General features: G+C 39.2%; 1 protein-coding gene across 2 annotated transcripts in view; it reads left to right on the forward strand.

Moving 5' to 3' along the window:
• raver2 (ribonucleoprotein, PTB-binding 2) overlaps nucleotides 1-25,231 on the forward strand; it is a 94,894-nt gene that overhangs the window by 46,534 nt on the left and 23,129 nt on the right. For both annotated transcript variants that reach the window (XM_071486174.1, XM_071486173.1), the window contains exons 4-8: nucleotides 381-688; nucleotides 1,483-1,647; nucleotides 14,895-15,086; nucleotides 20,558-20,678; nucleotides 25,068-25,150. In XM_071486174.1, coding sequence (XP_071342275.1) covers nucleotides 381-688; nucleotides 1,483-1,647; nucleotides 14,895-15,086; nucleotides 20,558-20,678; nucleotides 25,068-25,150 — 869 coding nt within the window. The remainder of the gene's footprint in view (nucleotides 1-380; nucleotides 689-1,482; nucleotides 1,648-14,894; nucleotides 15,087-20,557; nucleotides 20,679-25,067; nucleotides 25,151-25,231) is intronic.

Consider the following 25,231-nt stretch of genomic DNA (forward strand, 5'->3'; position numbering starts at 1 on the left):
TGTGTTGTCTTTCTCTCTGTGTATCTGTCTGTCTGTCTGTCTGTCTGTCTTTATGACTGTCTGTCTATCTTTTTGGTTGTCTGTGCCCAAATTTTCTTTTATCTCTTTTTTTCCGTCACTTTAACACATTCGGCCTGTCATTTATTTTCTTTGCTTTTCATGTGAGTTGTTTTGTGCATGTTCTTTGACTGTGTGTCTCCACCCTGCAATTTCCATCAACTGCTTTCTGCCTGTTTTTGAATGTCTGCTTTAAATGTATGTTTGTGTGAGTCTTTCACACGTCCCTGTCCATTTGTCTGTGCATCTCTTTCTTTGTGTCTGTTCTCGTCTTTGTCTGTCTTTTCCCCACGTCGCTGTCTCCATAATGTCCCCTCCTCCAGCCTTTGTGACTTTGCTGAACGGGGACCAGGCTCAGGATGCCATCCGCTCCCTCCATCACAGCACTGTCCGGGGACGCTTGATCAACGTCACACTGCAGCCCACCGACTCCCTGCTCTGCCTCACCAACCTGCCCCACACCTTCACCGCCCAGCAGTTCGAGGAGCTGGTGCGCTCTTATGGGAACATCGAGCGCTCCTTCCTGGTGTACAGTGAGCTGACGGGCCACTCCAAAGGATATGGGTTTGTTGAATACATGAAGAAGGACTCTGCTTCAAGGGCCCGCTCTGAGCTGCTGGGCCGACCACTGGTACGTTAGAGCAGTTGTTAACATGATCCTATCAAGTCTGATTATTACATGCTGTTGTGCTACATTTATCTATAAGAGAGAAATATGTTTGAACGAAGGGAGGGCTTCTGTTTGTTTGAACCCGTTTTGATGAGTGCAAAAGACACATTTTAGGTTGTGGATCCTCCATTAGATATCCCATGTATTTACTGTACATACAGTCCTTATAAAAGGTGTTCTTCAACTGAAATCCCCTGACCCCACACACAGGTGATCTTCAACTCACTAATTATAAGACTTCTAAACCAATGGCCTGCACAGGTGATGATTTAAGCTGTGTTTATTCAGGGGAAGTATGGTGATTTTAACATTACCTGCCCTGGTCAGTTATTTGATTTAATAATAATGTTTTAATGTAGCTTCAACAAAATTGACACCAGCCACCCTCTCATGATGTAAACATATGTGTGCAGAAGGAGGAAATGACACATATATAAAATTGCAATGCAAACACAAAATAGTCTGTGAGATGAAGTTCTGAAAGAATACACCTCCTGTCAGTAGATTATACAGCAGTTTGTCTGACCTCACATTTGTGATTGGCAGTGAAACAAAAACTGCAGATAGAAGTGCAGCTCAAGGGTTGGCACACTTTACAATCATTACAGTAGATGAATATATAACAGCAGGTAAAGCCACATTTACAGATATTGCATCTTGCAGCATTTAGAGCATACTTATGATGTAGTAGTAGTAGGTATGAAGACAGCTGAGAATCTGAAAAACCTGATGACATATCGCACAACTGTGTGCAGGGCGATCGCTCACTGATGGTGCAGTGGATGGATGTCAACCAGCTGAGCCAGGAGGAGAACCTGCACTCTAAGTGTCTGTGTGTGGACCGACTGCCGCTGGACCTCTGTGACTCTGAAGAGCTGACGCAGCTTTTCTCTGAAACCTACAAACCTGTCTTCTGCCAGGTGAGTTTCTGTTTGTGAGTGTGTGTTTGTGTGTGTGACAGTGAGAGAGGATGTACATGCACAACAGATTTGTGAGCTCTTTGCAGTACTAGTATTTTGTTGAAAAGGTCATTAAATCTTACCTTATATTAAGAAAGTGTGCTCACCTCCAAATACGCAGTTTAGCAAGTAATACAACAGCCTAACAAACGTGTCTTGAGTTTTCACACCTCTAACAAGCAGGATCGGGAAAAAAGAATTGTGTGTCCAAGAGGTTATGGCTCATTGTGTCTGTCTGTGCTATGAAACCATGGTTAGAGATAAATGTTCCCAAATTCAGTTTTTAATTTTCTCATCGCCTCATTGCAACAGAAGCTTTAAAGAAAATGCACTTCACTGATAATGTCACATTAACTCCACTGAAGGATCTTTCATCATATAAATATAACACTCTTACTTTGAAATGATCCCCTCCTTCCACACCCTGTCAATCGAACACCACCAGGTGAGAGGTGCTGATTTAAAATTCAAGGGTCAGCGTCCCTATTGGCTGACCTCACAGTATCACTAAGCAACTGTTTCCATGGTGAGGTGTGGCTGCTGTGACACCAGCCCCACCCTTCAGCTCCCCCCCTCCCATTCTGCTCTGTGTCTGTTTTGTTACTTGCTCAGTTCAGCTGTGTTATATACCACTCTGCTCCATTACATCCACTCCACCCCCACATGCCCATTTAGACATCACTCAATGGGTATCTGTCATCTATTGCATTTCCAGTTTTAGCTCCACCCCTCTGCCCCACTCCCACATAGAAATCAATACACCCACATCATCCTGGTCCCATGATGCTTTGTGGGTGTTTAGCTCATGTTGCTTCACTGTTGCAGAGCCAGCAGGCTTTGACCTATGGTTCAGCGTTTTTTTTTTTTTGTTTGTTTGTTTGTTTGTTTTGTTTTTTGTACAGTACAGTATGTTCTTTGGAAAGTGTGTATTACTGCACCTCGTTATGTATGTCATGGAATACTTATAGAACAAACCTTATGAAACCCTTCACACCAGTAAAAACATGCAGAAATGGCATAGGCAGGGATATAAAAACATACAAGGTTGCATTCAAATGGATAGTATGTGGTATTATTTGACTTGCCTGTGTGGGACAGTGCAGCAAAGGCATTTTATCCACAACTGCTGCCTCAGGTTTGAGTGCTTGTGTGGGTTTACTGCATTAGCAGTGAAGAGGCCATTTGGATCAGTGGATGTGTTGCCAACTTGTGGGCTGATCTGTGACACTGCAGTGAGTGCAGCCACACAGGTAACAAAATGATTTAAACAATATGAAGAGTCAGCAGCCAATACAATAGTAGCAGCTCTGTGAGGCTACACTTTATCTAAATACTAACATTATCCTGCTAACAGGCTCTCAGTGACAGTGCTTACATGATGTTAGTAGGTGTAATGTTTAGTGTGTTCACCATGTTAGCTGAGCACATTACCATGCTAATATTTGCTAACTAGCACCAAACAAAATAGATGATATCAGTGTTCTGTCCTGTTGACGGGACTAGATGAAAATTCAGGGCATCATTAAAGTGATCACATTTCATTCTGGGGGGCACATGAATGTCTGCATCTAAATCCATGTCAATCCATCCAATAGTTGTCGAGATATTTAACTAAAAACCACAAATGTCATCCTCATGGTGGCGCTAGAACAATAGGTGGATCCTCAGTAGACTCCACCTCTGAGTCATACTGTCAGAGAGTGACTAAAAAAACTTATCTGGTGTGATATTAGACTAGCTAGTGCCTACATACATGTATATGCCAAGGTTAGAAATTTGTTACATCTCAGTAACTAGTCTTGTTGGAGCCTAAGGTGGATATTAACAAAATTGAATAACAGAGATTTATTAAAAGGAAATTTTGGAAGTCTCTCCATTACATAGTTTGTCTACCAGAGAGCACTGAATTTAGCTGTTTTGGAAATTTGGCAGAAGTTAATTTAAAATACAGATGATGATATATAGAGGGATATGCTTGCAGTCTGTCTGGTTTAATGTTTTTCACATTGTGAGTTATATATTTGGGCATCTTGGCAGCCAAGATGTTTAATATGCTGGCCATGTAGTCGCAAAATCTTTGGCTTAGTGACATACAAACATTTTGTACGTCATCTCCCCATCTCTCTACCTTCATTTTCTTTCTCCTCTCAAATTCCAAGAGCAGGCCAGAGGTCAGTGTCATCTACTAAATAAAACATCTTTCCTTAGATGTATTGCTTATGGACACTTAAATAGTTATGATACCTTGAAATGCAGTCTTCTTTGATTGCTGCATAATAACTTGTCTTCGATTATTACCTAATGTCTTACAGTCTTCAGCCCCAGTCTGTCTTATGTAAACCTTCTTCCTCCTCCGTGCACATAGGTAAAACTTAGCCCTCTTGTCACTTTTCCTTGTTCAGAGTGCACTTAACCTGTGGCCTTGGCCCTGAGTGTTATAATTCTGCTACCCACGAAAGGGCCCTCCAGGCAGCACTTTAGCTTGAGTCAGCCAGGAGAGATGGAGGGAGGAGAGGGTAAAGAATGTCAACCATATTAGAGGGACAGACAGCAGGATGGAGACAGTAAGGAGGGATGGGAAGAAGGAAGGATAGAGATGAGAATGCCAGACCTATTAGAGGGGATGGAAGGAGGAAGTAGAGGGCTGACGGCGTCAGGCCTAATAGTGGGTCAGAGAGAGATGGGGAGAGATGGAGAGCTGAGGTGAAACGATGAAGAGACGTAGAATGTCAATCATTAGTAAGAAGATCGTTTTTGCAACTGTAAATGTTATAATGATGTCTGAGAAGTTGAAAATTCACATTTACGCTCAGATTAAGAGAGAAAAAAGAACATATTTTGTTAGTAATATACCAATGACTGTAAAAGGGTGGCGATGAAGATGGATCGTGGGATAGATGGGTGGATGTTACAGAAATGGAGTACAGATGGAGAGAGCTTAATGAAAAGAATACCATCCACACTTTAGAGGCCACACAGTTAAGATTTAAGTAGGTGTCATATCCACTGCCCACTGTGAAGGTGTTGAATAGTCTGATGGCAGTGAGAACAAAGGATTTCCTGAACTGCTCAGTCCTGCAGTGCAGAGAGATGAGATGTTGGCTGCTCTGCTGTAGCTGCTTCTGTGGTCTGAAAGGATGCTGTGGAGAGGGTGGTTGGTATCGTCCAAGATGGCTGCATCTTACAGTGCATGCGTCTCTCCACAACAGTCCTCAGTGAGTCCAGACTCCTGCCAAGCACAGACCCAGCCTTTTTAAACAGCTTGTCCAGTCCCCTTTTGATCTTATCTGTGTATTTGTTATATTGTGTTTATTGTATATTTGTGTTATTTTTCTGTATGTTTTTTAGCAACAGCTGTGACCTTTTCTATAAGCAGCAGACAACCTTACAAAATATATCTGTCAACATTAATGTAAGGGGAAAGGGCTTAAAAGTTGTGCTGAAATGCTTATTCTGCTCTTTTAAGTAATACTTTTTCAACTATGGACAGTATGTAGTACTTACTGTACCGTCCTGAGTTCAGCAGAGCTTTGACATATGCTTTTTTTGACTTTGAAGTCGTTCCAGGGAAGGTTTGGAAAACTATGAAAAGACATCTACCACTGCAAACACATCCAGTTAGTGGTGGCGGTGTTGAATTGACAAACACAGTCAAATAGCAACACAGCTCCGACAACTGAGCAACAAAGTTGTCAACTACATCAAAAACAGAAGGGCCCCAATGTTTTTCTCACCACCAAGTAAAACAAAATAAAGTACTGAAGACTGTGGGATGAATCAGAGATAATTCTGGCTACATGTAAATATAGGAAGACTGAGAACTTTAATAAGTTGGCACAGATTGCAAAACAGATTTTAAAATGGGGAGAGATGGACAGATGGTTATAAAGATTGATGAAGAGATGGATAAACCACCCTAAAAATCTGCATTTTTTTAAGAATGAACCAAAGAGGCAGTAAAAGGAAAAACAACATAAGTTTTATTTTGCTGTCAGATAGCGTAGGCAGTTGCATTGTTTCATACAGAAGCAACAGAAAACAGAAAATATGAATATGTAATGTGTTTTACTCTGGAAAACATGTTCCTCACAATCATCGGCACTTATTGTTGCAATGATAATTAAAGTCTTCCAAGTACAATCTTAAGATGCTTGACATAATTATTACCCCCTTTGGTGAAACTCACAGTGCGTCAAAGTTTTATTCAAAGGAAAAATAATTCTGAGACAGTTGTCATGTTTAATGACATAATTTTCTCCACACAAAGCTGATGAAAAACCTCAACATTTGTTGTTTGGTGAATTTCAATTTTGTTACATCTTGGATCACCTAAGACTAATTAATTCTTGATTATTTTAATCTTAATTCTCCCATTTTTAAATAATAATTTTTTTAAAATAATAGTCACACCTGAACCCACTCAGTCTCCCTTCTTTTTTCACTCATCCAGCTTTCTTCATAAAGATCTTTACAGTTAAACTTGTCACTGTGATAGGTCATGTACCTTTCTTCACAGACAGCTGTGACAGGGCTGTCATGACCTCATCACTTGGTTCAGACAACTGATGTTGCCATTTAATCTCTCTCTCTCTCTCGCTCTCGCTCTCGCGCTCTCTCTCGCGCTCTCTCGCGCTCTCTCTCGCTCTCTCTCGCTCTCTCTCTCACACACACACACACAGCATGTATACACAAAGAAGGACCACAAACTGACAGGGGGGTTCCTCTGAGTCTTAGCCCTGCCAGTGACTCAGTCAGCATTTCTTGGCCGGGAACCTCAACTTGAGGTCAAGAGCTGTCAGGCACGCTGATAGCTAGCTTAGCATCTTTGGTTTCTCTATTCTACACACACACAACACACACACACAGACATAACTGACATCCTCTTTCCATCATTTTTTAAAAGAGTCAGTCCCTGCAGTAACCAGCTTTATCATCAAAGAACAAATCGACAAATTGATTTTCTCCTTAGAAACTTTCATTATGTGCTGTGCTGACAAATGCAGCACTGCACACAGTACCCCGAGTCTTTGATTCAACAACTCTGTGGCCTAAATGACTTCGGTGAAACTTACTCACTTATATTTGATATTTCTGCTGTTAAACCAGTTGTACTTAATGAGGGTAGACTAAACATTTCTAAAAAGTCAGCCAAAAAACTGTTAGTATAACAGCTATAACTAATGATTTTAATTTTCAATATTGATTAATCTGCATATGATTATATTAATCATCATATTTAATCTATGAAATGTCCGAACACGCCAAAAAATGCCAAAGCCCAGGGTCTTGCAATGTCTTTTTTTGGCCCTTCAACTGTCCAAAATCCAATATATTCAGTTTCAATGATATAAAACAGAGAAACTGGTAATTCTTAAATCAGTTGAAAGAGATCAGAATAGTTGGTAATTTTTTTTTCATCCATCCATCCATCCATCCATCCATCCATCCATCATTCTTCTTCGCCACTACCCAAAGCTCATGGCCATAGATGAGAATAAGAACGTGGATCAGCTGGTAAATTGAAAGCTTTGCCTTCTTGCTCAGCTCTTTTTTCACCACAGCAGTCTGGTACAATGCCTACTTTACTGCTGACGCTGTCCGCCTGTCAAACTCTGCCTTTTGATACCGATCTGCTGCTTCAGGAGGTTCCTGAGCTAACCAGGCCCAAAGGTCTCCTTCAGCTTCTTGGCTTCCCTCACTGATGCAAAAATACAGAAAAAATACAGAAAGTTGAATGTGACAAATCCAGTTACTAACAAGTAACAAAATCTATGCCAGGTCAGTGTAACATGCACTATAGGCTACTAATAAAAGTTGGCCCACATGCAAACTTAACACCTGATTTTGTCTAAATTTTTGTCTAAAGTTCATATTTCGGGTTTTGCTTTGTCACTGGGTTGGTATTCATCGTCTTCAGTAATATTTCTCTAATGGACTTCATTCCTCAAATCTGCAGGAAGACAACAACACCACAAAACAGCTTAAATTAACAACCAGCAGGTCTTGCAGATCTGATTCGATACTAAGGGTTTATTAACAGCAAACTCCACTGATCTCAAACCGCAGCATCAGATTTCAGAACTTACCTCTCACATTATTTTAGTACCACTTCTGTCCAAGATTAAGATTTTATCTCTCTGTGAAGTTAGTTTCTATGGCAGGCTGTCATACTGTGCAAGCAATAAAAGCTTAAAAAAAAAGTGCCAGCGCACTTTGACTTGACTAATTTGGTGGTAATGTCTGAGTATGTTGTCAAAACCAGCAATGGCAAATAATGTTTCAGTACAAACCAAGAGAGTGTGATGTAACATAATGTCTTACAGTAGCTTAGGGTAATTTTCAGCACACAAAAGTGTGTCTCCAACATTATGCAACAAAATGCATTCATTATACACCATGTACTGTCCTGTATATATGGTATGACAGTAGCAAGAATTCAGCACTATGATTGGTGACAGCCTAATTTCACCACTCTAGAGAATGGCAATATAAGCACATTGTTGGCATCTAATACAATTTAGCTAAGGTTTCACAACTGCCTCATTGCCTCTTTAATCAGTGTCAGCACACAGAAGCCAATATACATGAATCAGTCCAGTCCAAATTCAAGGTCAAGACTGAGTGCAGTGACCATGATGTCCATCATAAGAACAGTGATATACACAGTGATCACAGGCAGTGTTGTACTATGCAAAGATCATATGAAGTGCTACAGTGGAGGCCACAGTATGACCTTTACAAGGACACACACTATTCACTCTAGATGTTAGCCCTGTCCTTCGTGAGATGCTGTGATTCAAACATCATACTGTATAATGGGCTTTATAGTGCAGTGGGTGAGTTTCGTCCGTTATTCCAACACGTTCTGTTAATTAGACTGATGCAGTGTAATTACACTTTGCAGGAGAGGAATTTCTTCTGGGCCAATCTCTTTGATTTACATCAAGAATAAGTTATGGGATGACATTCCCATTTTAATAATTTTTCTAAATCACACCTTGAGGACAAGGTAGAGCCATACATTGCAGTAAAAGAAAAAGGTACAAGACTTAAGAGCTCCCAATAAAATAATTTCATTGTAAAGACACACTAACAATACTTTAATCAACATCAAAAATCATTTTTATCCAGCCTTTAATATTTTAAACAAAATGATGAAGAAAAATCCAACTTCTGTATTGGGAGTCCTTCTTATGTTTTATTGTTACTTGTTCTCTGTCCAGCACCTGGAAGAACTCCAGATGTTCACCTCTCAGTTTCCATACGTTGACATCTTCATATCTCACCTGTAATGGCAAAGTTGCTTTATTGTTGCCGTGCACATGTTCAGTCTGTGCAACAGCGGCTGGTCCCTGCCAGCATAAGACAGACAGCAAAAATACAAAATGGATTTAGTTGTGCATTTACTGAGAATACACACACATGAACACACAAAGAGAACCAAGCAACAGCTGGGATATACAAGACTCACATACAGTCCACACATGCCTGCTTTTAGATTTGCATAATCATTGTGCAGATTGGTTGAATATTTTATATAGTGTGAGTGCAGTTGGAGTAAAAATTTGAGTACAGAGATGCTCACTCAGTCCTTGCATAATTACTTGCACATACACACACACACATTCACACACACTCACACACACAAAGTTGATGATAGCTTCAACTCCATTTGGTCATAATCCAGTTTGATATGCAACGCATGTTTCACTTTACCCACATCCACAATAGTCTGATCTGTTGTGTGCACACAAAAATAATGATTAGCAAGTTTTTATTTGCTTTCCCTCCTGTCTTTTCTGTCTCATATCCTCCATCAACCTCCTCTGCTCCACCTCTCCACTCTATCAATCAATCACTGACGTTTTTCTTCTACACTCCTCTCTCCCTCTCCTTTCCTCTCACCCATCCATCCATCCATCCATCCATCCATCAAGTGGTAGAGTGGTTCAGGTCATTTCCATACAGTTTGCTTAATGTATGCTGACGATAATAGCCTATCGGCCTATCGACCTACTCTTCACACACACACGCACACACACACATACGCACCCACCCATTTTCCTCACTCATTCCCTTCCTCCATCCATCCTCTGTTCAGACCGGAGGGAACTGCAGACAAATGGAGGGGAAGGAGGGGAGGAGGAAGTGGAGGGCCACTTGATTGAACGCTGATGGTAACAGGCATCAGAGCTCAGGCTGAGTGCAAATACATTTGTCTCCCACTGATTTGTAATCTGCCCACTTTTACAGTAAAAGTATCTGATTTGATTGTATCACATATTCGTGTAATTATATGGTAATTGTTAAAGTTTGATTAAATTGTTAAAGTGCAATTACAAATCCTCTGAAACTTATTGATTTGTGAACCTTGCTGTAAATGTTCTCAATATTTAAGAGCTGAAACTGTTGACTAATCAGCAGAAAAAAATGTTTCAAGCAACATTTTTGATCACTAATAAATTGTTCAGTCATTTTTATTAACGCAAAAATACCAGAAATGTCATTGTACTAGCATCTCAAATGGGAATACTTAGGGGTTACCGTGGATTTCTTTGATAATAAACTGAATATCTTGGGACTGTTAGTTGGACAAAACATCAATTTGAAGACATCACCTCAATCTTTGGGATAGTATTGGGTATTTTTGACTATTTTCTGATAGTTTGTAAACAATAAATTGAGAAATAACCAGCAGTTATAGATATCATGTTTGTATTGTTATAACCTTATAACCTTTGATGTTTTGCAAGTCAGAAGCTTTAATAAATAGTTTCAATTTTGTACAAGTTAGAGCTTCCTGATGCATTTATTTATGAAGTAAGGCTGTATAACTGATTACTTTGAATTATTTGTTCTGGATTATGTTTTTATTTTTATTTTTTTAATTTTTAATTTTTTATTAATCAACCAATGGGTTAGTCACTAAAATGTCAGAAATGCTGGAAAATGTCCGTCACAGAGCCCAGGGTCTAAAGTGACATCTTTTAAATTGCTGCCTGTCTGCCTGCCAGTCCAGTTCCCAAATGTATTTAATTTCCAGTGATACCGAACATAAAAAAGCAGCAAATCCTCACATTTGAGACGTAAACACCAGCAAATCTTCAGCATGTGTGCTTGATAGATGTCTTAAATGAGTATTCAGTTATTAATTTTTTTCAGCACACAAAAGCATAATGTTAATTTTCTGTTTGTCTAATGGATAACTAAGAGTTTTACAATTATTATTAAGTATAACTTTATTTCAGGTAGACCACTAAAGACATGCACACCATCAGCATTTAACATACTATCATCAAACCACCTGCTACATGTTGCCGTTGGTTAATTTCTCCCTCCAGCACCAGACCTCTCTAGTTCTGTTTTCTTGTTAACCACCAATCCCAGGACATATTGTGCACTGTGTATCATGTGTATTCATGTCTCTGTGATCGTGGTAACATGCTGGATTCTGTTCTGAATCTCTCACTTGCTGATTGGTTTTCATTCACTGACTAGCCTCAAAGCCTGTTACAAGTATAATAGAAGAACTGTTTATTGCTAGAAATGGTCAAATGAAGTGTTTCTGGGACTGCTTGTAGAGTCTTGGACTGAGTGAAACTATGGTAATTCTCCACCTGTTAACACCATAATCCTCTGGTAGCACATTATGGCTGTGACTAAGAATCAGACTGAATGTTTTTCTGTTGCACTGCCTGCTGTTGGACGGCACAGGGTGTGGAGCTCTACGACATGTTGAGACTGCAATATAGGCTTTTGTGACTGTAGACATTTGAGAACAAGGGCACTTTTCAGACCTTGTTGAAATTACTGCAAGTAAAAACTAGTGTTTTCTTGCGTCATCTTGTTCTTTTTTCCTCTGGCTCAAAAGCTAAATAGATTTTAATTCCTGACTTAATTGTGAAAACAGTTGTGAATATGACTGTGAATATCACTCTTGGAGTCGTCAACTGGATCTACAATCAGTTGCTTCACTCCAGTAGTGTATTATTATCAGTGTCATTGTGAGTTGCATAAAACACAAACATCATGCAGATTTGTTTGTTTCAGCTGAAATCATACTTTACTCTGATTTTATACCATTACCACCTACTTTTGTTACACTTGATCTGTGTTACCAGATGCTTTAAGAGGCCCCTCAAACATGTTTTAAGATGTAAAGATGCTTTGTTTTGAATAATTATTTTCTTATGGTTGCAGCACAAAAAAGGTTCAGTTAAAATAACATTTTCACCTTCTTCCTCGCTTAAAAAACAATATATGATTAACGGCTTGATACAAGATGTGTGCACCGCAAGGTTCAAGTTTCACATTATACTTGTGTAACTAACCAAATGAGCCAAGATTAGTTTCAAAACTAGTCGTGATGGCACAGAATTGTGCTTCTAATTCAGATTGAAGATGAGGACAGAGAAACTTTCCTCTTTCAATAGATGAATGTGTAAACAGCCTTTTCTGCACAGTGAAGGTCAAACATCCAAATTAAGTAACAATAAATAAATAAATTTTGTGTATTGGGAGTCTTGACAGTGTCTCAGTGTACACATCCTTTTGAAAGGTGAGATAAATCAAGCACTCGTCATTCATTTTTTCTAGTACTTAAATTGAAATTATCTACTACTAAGAATAGGTCATGTGGTGTGTTTTAACCATAAGCCTTTAGCTCTTTGCCACTGTCGTTCAATATCATCCATTATCTTTACAGTATTAGCCTGCCTGCATTATTTAGCTGCTCCTCACACTGCAAATGACTGAACCTTCTTGACGGAGAAGTCAATCCTCTTCGGAAGTAATGTTACTGGTCAGCAGTATCCTGAGGGAGCCGTTTATTGACCAGTAACCATAAAGAAAATGTGATAACATTGTGCCATTAACTTTCCATGTTGGAAAAAGGACGGATGTTTCATTGGATGTGGCCATTAAGTTGGAAGCAGGAGATTATTTGGTTTAGATCAGCACCCATTTTTTTTGCTGCTTTTACACATATACGGAAGGTGTGTGTGTGTGTGTGTGTGTGTGTGTGTGTGTGTGTGTGTGTGTGTGTGTGTGTGTGTGTGTACACACACAGTTACTCCCTGGAGCAATGCAGGAAGAGCAAGAGGATGCATCTCTTGCATCATGTAGTTGTTTTATCTTTCGTTTTTTGTCTTGTCAAAGGGAGCTGAGAAAAGCTATTTTACCTCCACCACAACACAGTTATCTGTCAGTTACTGTCTGTCATGCACACAAACACGAATTAAACCACACACACACTGGAAGTGTATAGGTTCTTGTTCAAAATCACATTTGTAACTTTCGTCTTCTATAAGCTCTTGGTGGTTTATGTGTGTGAATTTATATTTGATGAATGGATTTGATGATGGAGTACATCGCTATGGTAACTTTGCCTGTATGGATAGCCTGCTCTGGAGGAGCTTGAGTTTTGGGCTTTGAATCCAAACGTGTAAAATGATCTGCCAATCACATTTCTGGATAAATTGTATTACTATTCCTAGAAGGAGCCACAAACTTGCAACAGAAATAGAAAACAGGCTGTTTGTAGAGACCTCCTTTACTTGCCCAGGTGATTTATTAAAAGATGAAATAAATGAAAGTAGTGTTTCCAGGCATTTTACCCTCTCTGATGAGAAAAAGGAGACTTCTATTAAGCAGCATGCAGCTTATATTAGATAATTTGAATTATCAGTGAGTAACTTTCTTCTTGCATATTGAAGGAAAAAGCCAGTATTAAACACATTTACTCTATTAAAACCCCTGTTGGTGATAATGCCTCTAGTGTGTTCAGTTTTTATTTCTGCAGATAACTGAAGTATGAAAGGAAAAACGAGCATTAGACATTAGGTTTTAGTATCACATGAGGCAGAGATTCTTCTCTCCTCTTACTGTAGCAGTAACAAGTGTTTGTGTTGTGTTACATGTTTGGACATAATTCTTGTGCCTCCACTGCTGGCAACAACAGATAGCACTGTGAGCACTGGCCTATCTGTCCGCCATGGTTACAGGTTTCATCTGACCCACTTGCTCCCAAACGAACAGCTCCAGTGAAGCACTTCAGATCATCCATCCCTCCATCACATGTGCCTGCTTATCAGCTTGGGGTTGCAGAGTGCTGACTTCTATCCAGCACACCGGGGGAGGGATAACATACAGCCTGGACAGGTTGCACTACATGTTCTTGGATAACGGGAGGAAATCAAAACCCACGCAGACATGAAGAAAACCTGAATACTCCACACAGACACAGCTGACCTCCAGATTCAAACGCAGGACCTTTTTGCTGCGAGGAGGCAGCACCAATAACAGAGGTAGAAAGATGGAGAAAAGGGAGAGTCAGAGAGACGGATATGAAACCCAGCAAAGGATGCAAGTTGGATTTCAATATGCCATATTTCAGCTTTGTTGTGTATGTCAGTGACTTTTTTTCCCCCTTTTTCTTCTTGACTCAGAAGCCAAGTTAAAACAAAGCATAATCACTCTCATCACTTCAATATCTAATGTAACCCTTAAAAGGAAACCAACACATCTTCAGGGAGCTGGCTTTGACTTATAAGCAAAAGTATTCTAAATGAAGTGGGCTGATTGCTATTCTGATATGTGGCATTGTGCAGAGAGGAAGACGAGAATTTTAGTAAAAATCTGTAGTTTTGGAGATTTCCTGTAAACGAATGAGAAGATGGAGCTATTCTAATCAGACATTTGAATGGGTAAACAAGCGGCAAATCAGACCACAGATCTCACAGAGGTCGGTCGAGAAAATGAAGATATAAAACAGTGGAGGCTTAATGTATAATAACTTTTCTTGGAGGCAGAGTTGGTGCAAGCATAAATAATGTTATTGGTTAAATAAACTAAGTTGAGTTTCTCCTACCCTGAAGCACAAAATAAGCACAATTCATTGTGTGTATGCTGTGTGTATATGTGAGGGGTTGACAGTGGAGCCGATCAATACCAATTACTTCACTATGTGCTGAGATTTGTGACTCTGAAAACACACTTTTTCTAGCCTTTACTCCATCCTCTTGCCAAAAAGGAAATGCCAAAAACTGTTTGTTGAAGAATGTAGTATTGTTTTTACTTTTGACTGAGGTTATTTTAGGTTGGAAATTTAAGTTGACAATATGCACATTTCCACAAAATTCAATTTAAAAAGATGTAGCATTCATTAAAAAGTTAGTTGTCATAGTTTTAATTTCTCTCATGTCTCCCAGCTTGCTCAGGATGAGGGCAGCCCGGTCCGAGGCTTCGGTGTGGTGGAGTACGAGAGCGCAGAGCAGGCCGAGGCCATGCTGATAGAGATGGACCGAACACTGGTGGGAGGACAGGAGGTCCGTCTGTCACTCTGTACCCCTGGAACCTCAGGGAGAAGCACCCTAGCTGCACTCATCGCCGCCCAGGGTATGGTGAGTATGATGGACACGAGCGCTGCATATTACATATATTACATCATATTACAGGCACATAGCCACTCATACTGCATACTGTGCATTCAAGTGTTCACACCCCTTCAGTTCTCTTCATAGTTTATGTTGCATCTTTCTGCTAAAATTAAAAAAAAAAAAATTTTAAATTCCCCTCAATCTTCACTCAATGCCCCATAATGACAGAGCAGAATTTAGCAAATTTATTAAAAATGAAAAACTGAAATATCACATTAACATAAATATTCAGACCCTTGAAGTTTAGCTCTGATGCCTCCCACTTCTCTTGATCATCTTTGAGATATTTCTGCAACTTGATTGGAGTCCACCTGTGGAAAACTGAGCAGATAGGACATGATTTGGAGAGACACACACCTGTCTATGTAAGGTCTCACAGTTGAGAATGCATATGAGTGAAAAAATCAAGCCTTGAGGAGGATGGAACCACCTGCAGAGCAAAGAGACAGGATGGTGTCAAAGCACAGATCTGAGGAAGGCTACAACAAAAATCTTCTGCATTGAAGGTTCCCAAAAGCGCAGTGGCCTCCATAATTCTTACATGGAAGAAGGTTGGACCAACGAGGACTCCTCCTAGAGCGGGCCGCTTAGCCAAACTGAGCAATCAAGGAAGTAAGAGAGCTGACCAAAAATCTGATGGTCACTCTGGCTCCGGTGTGGAGATGGAAGAAACTTCCAGAAGTAGAGATAAGAACTTCCTCTGAAGGGAACTTAGACTTTGACCCTACAGATGGACACTTCATGAATACCAGCAGCAACAGAAGCAGCAAGTGATTGCAGAAATTTTAGAAGAGCTGAGAAATTTAGCATCTGGCAAGGCGAAAGGATAACAGGGGCAATGCAGCTTAAATACAAGGGATGCATTGGATATAGAAATATAATAAGTAGAGTATGTTATGTGTGAGTACAGTAGTACACTCAAGTTGTCTGCCTTAACTAGCAGGCGCTATTGCTGATTTGTAAAGAGCTGTTACAGTACACGCAAAACAGTGGTGATGAAATAATATTTGGAAGTAGCAGCCAAAATGAGCAGATCCAGCTCCGCTTCAGTTCCAATTCCACTGAAATGTAAATAGGTAGAATAAAAAATAAATGAAACACCATGCGTTTCCTCAAATCTGGCAGTCCATACACTGTATCACTAAAACATCGGACTTCCCAGGCTCACAGATGAACACACAAATAAGCCAACATTGTCACAGCTACATCTAATTGTGAAGCCACCACCAGCTGGTTATTGCACATCCAGTGTTGAGATATACAGAAGTTTGACATGGCGCACATGCATAAACACCCGCTGGCTGAAATAGTCTTTGTAGCTGTAGTGTCCCTCCTACACAGTGCTGTGGTAGCAGAGAGGCACTGACAGGATAATTATAGTTCTATAGACTGATTGGGCTCCTCCACTGTCTCCTTCTGCCTGAAATAAACCAAACTCGCAGCCTGTGACACAGAATGACATTCATACAAACAGACATACATTCAAATAGATACACAACAACAGACTTACACATACAAGATGTAAATACAAGTGAGACTTCTAGTCAGTTGTAGAAAAGGAACAATACTTGTTAAACTTCATGAGTACATGGATTTATATATAACTAGGAATTCAGTGGTACATAATTTAGATAAAAAGAAAAACATTTCATCCTGAGTCTTGGTGCTTGGCATTCAAAATCAGTCGCATGAGCTTGTTTGTGTGTTTATGTAAGGGACAGATACTGTGGTGAACAGGTTTTAGAATACTGCTGCTTTTCCTCAGCAAAAGCCAATGAGATTTTTTTTTTCCATTGGTTTTTTGGGTTATTTGCAGAAAATAAGCTCTAAAAGTTTGATACTCACACATTTTGTTCAGCAGGATAATCTTCACAAAGAACACTTTTATTATTTTTGAAGCCTAAATACAACCATTTTTTTAACTTCACATTTGTATATTTTGTGTTGATTACTTTATATTTTGTTTTCTTTTTTCAATGCGTCAGTTGTTGTATCGACCCACTGTGTTATTCCGAGCAGCCAGAGGTGGCTTCAATTTAATCAGTTCCATCTTAATAGGAGCTACTGTATGCAGCGAGCCCACACAGTACAGTACAGCAATATGACCTTCCAATGAGTCCAATTAAGTCTAATAACCCAAAGTTAATAATGGCACTAATAATGTCAGTAATAATTTGCGATGTGTTTTTCACATTTTCTCTTGGACAGCCTATAAGCGAAAAATTCAACAATGTCACTCCTGTCACGTGGAAATCTTTAATTATATTTTCACATGAATTGCAGATTCATGGTTCATTATGAGTTACCCATAGGCAATAGAAAACCATTACAGCTTACTGGTGATAAATATTTTAGATCACACTAATTGAGGTTATGGAGGGCTACAAATAAAAGTCGGAGCTCATAACTTTGAAAGTCCCCTGCTCCAACATTGTAAAACCAATTTACACAAAATGTCCTGTACACATTGACCAGCACATCACGTTACATTAACCCAGTGAGAATGCTAATTTACTCAATCTTGAATTTGAAACTGCGGCACCATCAAATTTTGATGTGAAGTGACAGACAGCAGTGTCCTCTGATTTTTATTCACAGCTGTTGCAGGATAAGAATCATCAGGTGCAGTTAAAGAGGTTGTAGCCTTGAGATGGATGGGTCGAAAATTACAGGTTGAAAAGCAGAGCAGTAACGGTCACAGCTCTAATTGCAATGAAGAGGATAAGAAGACAGAGAAAATGTTTCTGAATAAATTAGCTGAGTACGATAAGGCTGACTTGAGGATGAAGGAAGACACAAATTCAGTTAGTGGGGGATTGATAGAGAGGTGGACTGGAGGAAGCAAGGAGAGACAGAAAGAATTTTGAGTCTGAGAGGACAGCGAGGTTACATTAGTATCCTAAGGCTCCTTTAAGATTATCGCAGGGAATGTGAGCAGCCGGTAAAAGAAACATCAGACCTTCAGAAAGAGATCAAGGCCTACTCCCAGCTACAGTTCTCTGAGGCAGTGTAAACGCTGAGGACCAGATGGCCTCCTCCTCCCTCCTCCTTTCTTCTCCCTCCATCCCTCTCCTTACGTGATACTTCTCACCTTCCCTTCTTCGCGGCTTCCTTACCTCCCTGGCATGTGTGTGTGTGTGTGTGTTAGTGTGTGGGTGTGTGGCTGGATTTTGTGCCAGTAGCCAAACAGACTGATGCATGCTGACATTTTCTCCAACCGAAAGAGAAAGAAATGAGAGAGCATTCCTCCTCCTCCTCCTCCTCCTCCTGTCAGCCTCCCCCCTCTCTCTGCCTTCCCTTGAAAGACGCTGTCAGCTATGACTGGCCTTGTTCAATATCGACACACACATGCACACACATGTGCAAATGCCATTTTTTCTTGCTGTAACACAAATACATATACTGTATGTGTGCACCAGACTCTCCTCTTCCTCTCTTGCTGACAGGCTGGAGTCAAACCCACTCCATCCCCATCAGTAATGCTTTCTCCTCTGGATGTGACAGGGAGGAAGCAAGGTTGAGTTGAACTGCAGTCATGCTGTGGCACAGGGGCAGATGAGGAGGAAATATCCCCGTCCTGCTAATGTTGTTTTCAATAGCCGTCTCTTTGGGCCAGTCAGCGAGTACTGCAGCCACACTGTCAGTGCTGAGGAGGATCTACCAGAGCAAACGCTGCTCCATTCGATTTGACACAGACAAATTCAATAGGATTTCATTTGAGTCTGTTGAATTAAATTTCCGCAGCTTAATGAGTGATTGAATTCATATTTGGGAATGTGCCTTACAGTATGTTTTCTGATTAAAAACAAGTCAGCAGAGATCTGTTTAGTTCCTAGAAATTCAGCTCATGTCAAATTAAATATAAGCTTTACTGGTAAAGGGGGGAACACAGAGTATGTCTCTGAAATTGTTTTATGTGTACTTGGAGAAGAATTAAATGAAACACACAGCAACAATAACATTGTGAAGAAAAACCTGAGCAGCACAAAACAAGCAGGATGAAACAAGAGCCAGTGCTAAAGAAATACTGTACATACTGTAGACTGACAGGAAGTGCAGGCTGAAAACCTAAGTCAATGACTCTACTACACTGGTGTAGACACTTTTACTTAGGCCTTAGTAACATTTTTAAACACCTCAGATGCGAGTACAAGTTGTGCATTCTGGAAGCCAGGAGACACATACCATATAACCACATACTCCCCTCATTAACCTCATCATCAGTCTCTTCACTATCAGCTGTTCCATAAAGGTGAAATGCCTAAAGAATAATCCTTAAAACTGTGAATTAAAAACAGTAACACTGCAGTCAAAGTATCCAAAAGACATGACGTACTTTATATGCACACTCTGTGGAAGCCAATCACAAGTGAACAAGATGTGAAGCTTGAATTGCTACACCTTGATCAGAGATCGTTTTGAAGTGGCATGTGACTTTGAAGAGACACTTCTGAGCTGTATGAGCTGCACACTTTCGTATGAACAGAAAATTTGTCCAGCGCAGAAATTGCAGAGCTGCTCTTTCCTCCACACAGAGTCGATATCCATTTTTATATACGAAACCTGTAACACTTCTATCTTCACATATAAATTCACATTATGCATCTTTAAATCTATCTATACTCTCTTTTCAGGATCAAGTCTGCCACATGATCAAAGCAAAGTATTTAAAGGCTCTAAAAACTAAACATTTTCTCATGAGCATCTTACTGTGAAGCATAGCACTGTGCACACACTGTGCTCCGTTCACTGGTTTTAAGTGGGTGGGGAAAAATGAAAACAGCTGACATCACATATTTCTGTGCACCAATAAGTAATAACAGTTTCGGTCTGGTTTGCTTTGTATATTACCACTGAATCTGCCCAGTAATGTTGGTCATTTTGCATTTCATAACAAACGTTTAATTTTTATTGGAAATGCATTTTGAAACCATCTTTGAAGAGGCTTTATAGTTTCACTTGCTTTCACATGTGACTGGTTTGCAAACTGTACAGTGTACTGTGAGGTAGTCAAAAGTTTCTTGTGTGTTATGCATAGTGTGTTTTTCTTTTATTCACACCTCAACCTCAGAATAAAAATGGCACAAAGACAGACATATGAATTACAGTGTGTGTTTGAAAGGTGCCCTCTACTTTTTCTCAAGTTTCTCCTTAAAGTTTTTTCTTCCTTATTGTTTTTCCTTTTTCATCCCACCAACCTCCTACCTCAGTTTCTCAAAGTCTGTATCTTTTTCTTACTTGTGTTTTATCTTTTTTGACATTGCAGACATATTCTGATGATGTAAACTTGTGTAATGATTACCACAGCCATCAGGGGCTCCTAATGACAAGATCAAAACATACTCTGCTGCAGACACATACATAAATACGCTCATACACACACAGTCCCACTTTTCTTCCGCTGACTTATGTATGTATGATTGTTTCTTCTCCAGATTCTGAGTAATAGGAAAGGTCTTCTACCAGAACCAAACCTGGCCCAGTTGTTGACGAGTATGACCAACCCTGCTGCCCTGCAGATCCTCATGAGGCCGTACCACACTGGGAAAAGAGGAGGTATGATAGTGACAAGTACTCTTGCATGGAGTGCAGATAATCATTTGACTAAATTGCAAGTCCTAAAACTAACTACAGATATTATATTTACATGTTTTTTACATTACATTTTACTACATTTTTACTCTGCTCCTGAGTAGTCCTGAAAAGCTCTGAATTCAGTTTTCTTAAAAAGAAGATATTAAAAAGTCTTGCCTGCCGCAAACGGTAACATTAGTGATGTAGTACTTGGTACTTAGACCAAGGTCTCCTACTGCACTGAAGCTTTAGTGTTGTCCCTTATTTGTAAGTTGCTTTGGATCAAAGTGTCTGCCAAATGAGTAAGTGTAATGTAATGATAACTTCTGGCTATTAAAGACTAGCCAGGAAGCTCATTGAATAGACTCATAATGAACAAGTGTTTTCAGCAAAAATTTAAATTAACTAATGAATTATTTATTTTTTTAACTGGTTTAACTGCTTTTTTTTGGATCCAGGCATTTGTTGGATAATGAGACAACAGGCCCATGGGCATAAACAAGTGAAAGGTCCCCCACCTATATTGGGCCCCCTAGGCTGAAAGGCTTTGCGTGGTTGTTTTGCATCGCTTTGTGTCTCTCGTGTTGTGTCTCTCTGTGGTCATTTTATGTCTCTTTGTTGTAGTTTTGTTTCTCTTTGTGGTCATTTGGTGTCCCTTTGTTGTAGTTTTGTGTCTTTTTGTGGTTATTTTCCAGTCTTATTAGTCTATTCACTGAGCTCTGTGACTTGCCCAGGGGACCCCTGACCTCTTGGCCTATGCCCTGTAGGCCTGTTCAGTAATCCATGCATGGGTCTTGGTTACATTAATTGATTAAATATATTACAAGGAATTATTGTATACAGCTGGAATGTACTATATAAATGCCATTCAATTAATGTACTTCAATGTCTGTTTTACGCCGTCCTTGAACTGGTATGACTGTGAAAATAGTTACTGAATTACATCCTATGTGGTATAAAAGGTCTTAAATTTGATTTGAACTGCAGACATTTTTTTTTTTATTATCCAACTGTATTATTATAATTATTATTATTACTATGATGTACAACACCTTTGGCTATTTTTGTATTGGTATGCCTCATGTGCAAAAGCCTTGCACTGATAGAGTAGTAATTTCATAGCTTGCCCTGACACACTGTATCAAGAGCTGAAATGGATGTTGGTGCACCAAAGGAGAGTGTTGGTACAGATCGACTGGCCCAGATAAAGATAAAACACATGCACTCGAAGTTGGAGGTGTGGTGGTTAGAACAGACAGCCACTGAACAACAAAACAACAGCAGTGTGATTGTAAGAAAACCGAAAAACAAAAATGATAAACACATTGTCAGGCCTCACTCCTGAACTGACAATTACAAAGCATTGAAATTGCTTTGACACAGTGTTTGCTAACTTTTTTTTTTTTTGTGCAACTGAAACAAAATAGATACATATTTAACATCTAAGAAACGGTGAAATCAAAGCTGTACTTTCCAAGTTATATATGCCTCTAATCTCTCGTTATATGCCAAATATATAATATGAGTATTTTTAAATCAGAATCCCTCTCACTTATTTTATTGCAAAATGTAAAAAACAATTGCGACCCATCTGCCTGCTAACACCTCCCTGTTTTCTTTCCCTTAAAACTTGAATATAATGAGCATGTACTTAATTACTATAGCACTTAAAACTTTCTCCATGACACTTACAATGGGTACCAAATTGCATAGGGCTTTCTTGGAAATCCTAGTAAATTACTGCTAAATACTGGCTATTTTAGGATATTTTGAGGACATTTTCCAGTAAATTAACAGGAAAATATAGGATATATAAAATGAAGCATTGTCAACAAGCTCTGTTTCACAGTGACATAGTGAAGGTTCACTAACGTTATAAACAAAGTGCAGTGTGGGAAAAATAGAGTGCATGAAAAAAAAAGATGAACTCTTTACTCTAAATGTCAAGTTTCAGCTCAGACACAATATGTTTCCAAAACAATTTAAACTGAAAAAAACTATTTCAAGCTATTTGTCAATGTCTTTTTGTCTTTTCTTTTTTTTTGTACATAGATTTTAGTGTAAATCTCTTTGTAACTAACAACTAAAAACGTGCATCTCAGAATAGCATACTTCTGCCCATTTGAGATTAAACTTGCATGCAAGCTGCATATTTTGAATAATCTTTATCTAAATTGTAAGGCATATCAGTGTCCTGAACTTGTTCATCTGAGTAGTATTTCCACTCCGGAGGGACTTGAGTTGTAATCAGAGATTCACTGTACAAGTCTGCTCGTCTGTTAGGCCCTCCTATATACTGTAATCACTTAGTCGACGGCTTCATTATTTGATGAATGGCTAATCAGGTATTAAAATGAAATCGTGTGACATTAGTGGAACAAATGAGAACAGGAAGAAGAGAAGATGGGAGAGGTGGGGGAGCTCTCTTAAAGAAGAGCAAGCACAATTAAAGTCTAAAATTAGGTCCTTGATTAAATGTTAAACTTTCTCTACCTATTCTGGAGGAAGCTACCATTAGCATTGACGCTTACATTTATTATGAGGAGGCCTTTTGATTCAGAGAAGTAACACGCACACACACAAGCCAAAGAAAGGGGGTGTATACTGTATGTGTGCAGGAGTAGGGTGGCACTTGCCTGGAGGTGAGAGATGCCTTGTGATTCATTTTATCTGACATCAGTCCTGAACATGGAAAATTTTTTCAGGTATGTGAATGTGGGTAAACCCTCCTAAATTTTGGAAACTTCTATGTCACACCAGTTAAAATCAGTGACAGCCAGTTCGGCCAACATAAACTTCTTAATGTTGCCTTGGTGATTTGATAATCAAAAGGACTGATTATTCTGTCTCCACTCATAGAAAAACTGCTAATTCAATTCAAAGTATTCAGCACTAAGAAAAGAAGAAAACCACAAAAAGGTTTTGAAATAGTTGTAACAGCATAGACAGCAGGACACAGCTGTAACCACTTCATCTGATTTCCCACCAACCAGCACCAAGCTGAACACACCTCCAATTAGAGCTTGAAAACAAATGTTGGCCTTTTAGGTTTTTACCCAGAGCAGCAGCAAAACTGTAAAAACAGTATTGAGCAACAAATTCATGATAGTGGTTACAATTTCTTAAAGGATGAAACACCATTAACAAGAGTTCAACCAAAGGCATCGTAAGTATGAATAAAAACGTTAACAATAAAACTTCAAAAGTACGATCAAATTAAAATTCATTATATTTTCTTTCCTCAATGCAAGATCAAAATTCAGCCAAATAGGAATCAAAACAAACTGAGAGTTAAAGTAAGGGTTAAATACATATCAGTTAGTCCAGCAGTTTTTCCCATAAGCTGCTGTGCCAACAGCAAAAGCTACTTATTCCGCATATATGTATCTACAATACTTAAGTGAAAATGCTACACATAACATCTGACTAACAACACAACTCAAAAACTGATCTACATTTTCACCATTGCTAAATAAAGCAGTTTGTAGGAAATCCATACAATTAATGTTTAGAGATGAATTTGTTTGCGTAACACATCTTTGCATTGCATACCTTTTTCTTTTCTTTTTTTTTTTTATTTCCTTTTTTCTGAGTTACACACTTGGATTACAAACACATCTCGAAAAAAGAGCCTGACAAACATTAGCAATATGCATTTAACAGCCAAGAACACACAGTAACAGTCTCAACTGTTACATTAAAACCAGCTTCATTAAAATCTATGGACTAGATGGGGAATTCTGCTCTGAGCTCACCAGCAGCTATTGTGAAGTCAGGGTATTTTACACCCTTTTTGATTCTTTAAAATTTGGGGAATGTTTTCATAACGGTCTCATCAATACATCAACACACACTGACTATACAATGTCTATAATCTTTTAGTTTTTTAACATTTCTGAAAAACTGCCAGGGAGGTAAATAAGCTAGAGACTCTTTGAGGAAACTGTCAGGAGCAATAAGAGTAAATAAAGACAGACTGTTTGAAAAAGTTTGAATTTAGAATTTTTCTGCTTTTGCTTTCTGTTTTTTGTTTGTTTTGGTTTTTTTTGATAGAGCTTCTTTTCAATGATGTCTTCAACATCAAAATGTAATTTATACTTTGAAAAAGTGTGAGGGAGGCAGTTTGCTGTGTGCACCAACATAATATACCAGTATTGCTTTTTTGGGCTTGTTATAAAACATAGGGCTGTGTGATTGCTTGAAATGTGCTGCAAATGACTGATGGATCAGTTGTCTGGCTAATAATTCTGCCTGCGTATGGCTGTTGAGATGATGATTGATTAATGCATGCGTGGAAGCATAATTTAAAAAAAGAAAATCACACAGAGGCACTGAGTGATTAATTTATTTGTTGTTTCTCTGTGTTTTTAGGGAAGTATGGGCGTCACACCAGCCTGCCGTTCCTCAGACCTCCTCTTACCACAGCTCTGCTCACACTGGGAAAAGCACACCAGGTCACAACCATATCAGCATCTGTGTGGGGTTTTTTTTAAAGTTTTTTTTAATATGTTGATGAGTTTGTTACAGTAATCTCT

Source organism: Trachinotus anak, unplaced genomic scaffold, assembly GCF_046630095.1.
Source record: "Trachinotus anak isolate AG129_WGS33_773 ecotype Australia unplaced genomic scaffold, CSIRO_AGI_Tana_v1 ptg000010l, whole genome shotgun sequence".
Classification (NCBI taxonomy): Eukaryota; Metazoa; Chordata; class Actinopteri; order Carangiformes; family Carangidae; genus Trachinotus; species Trachinotus anak.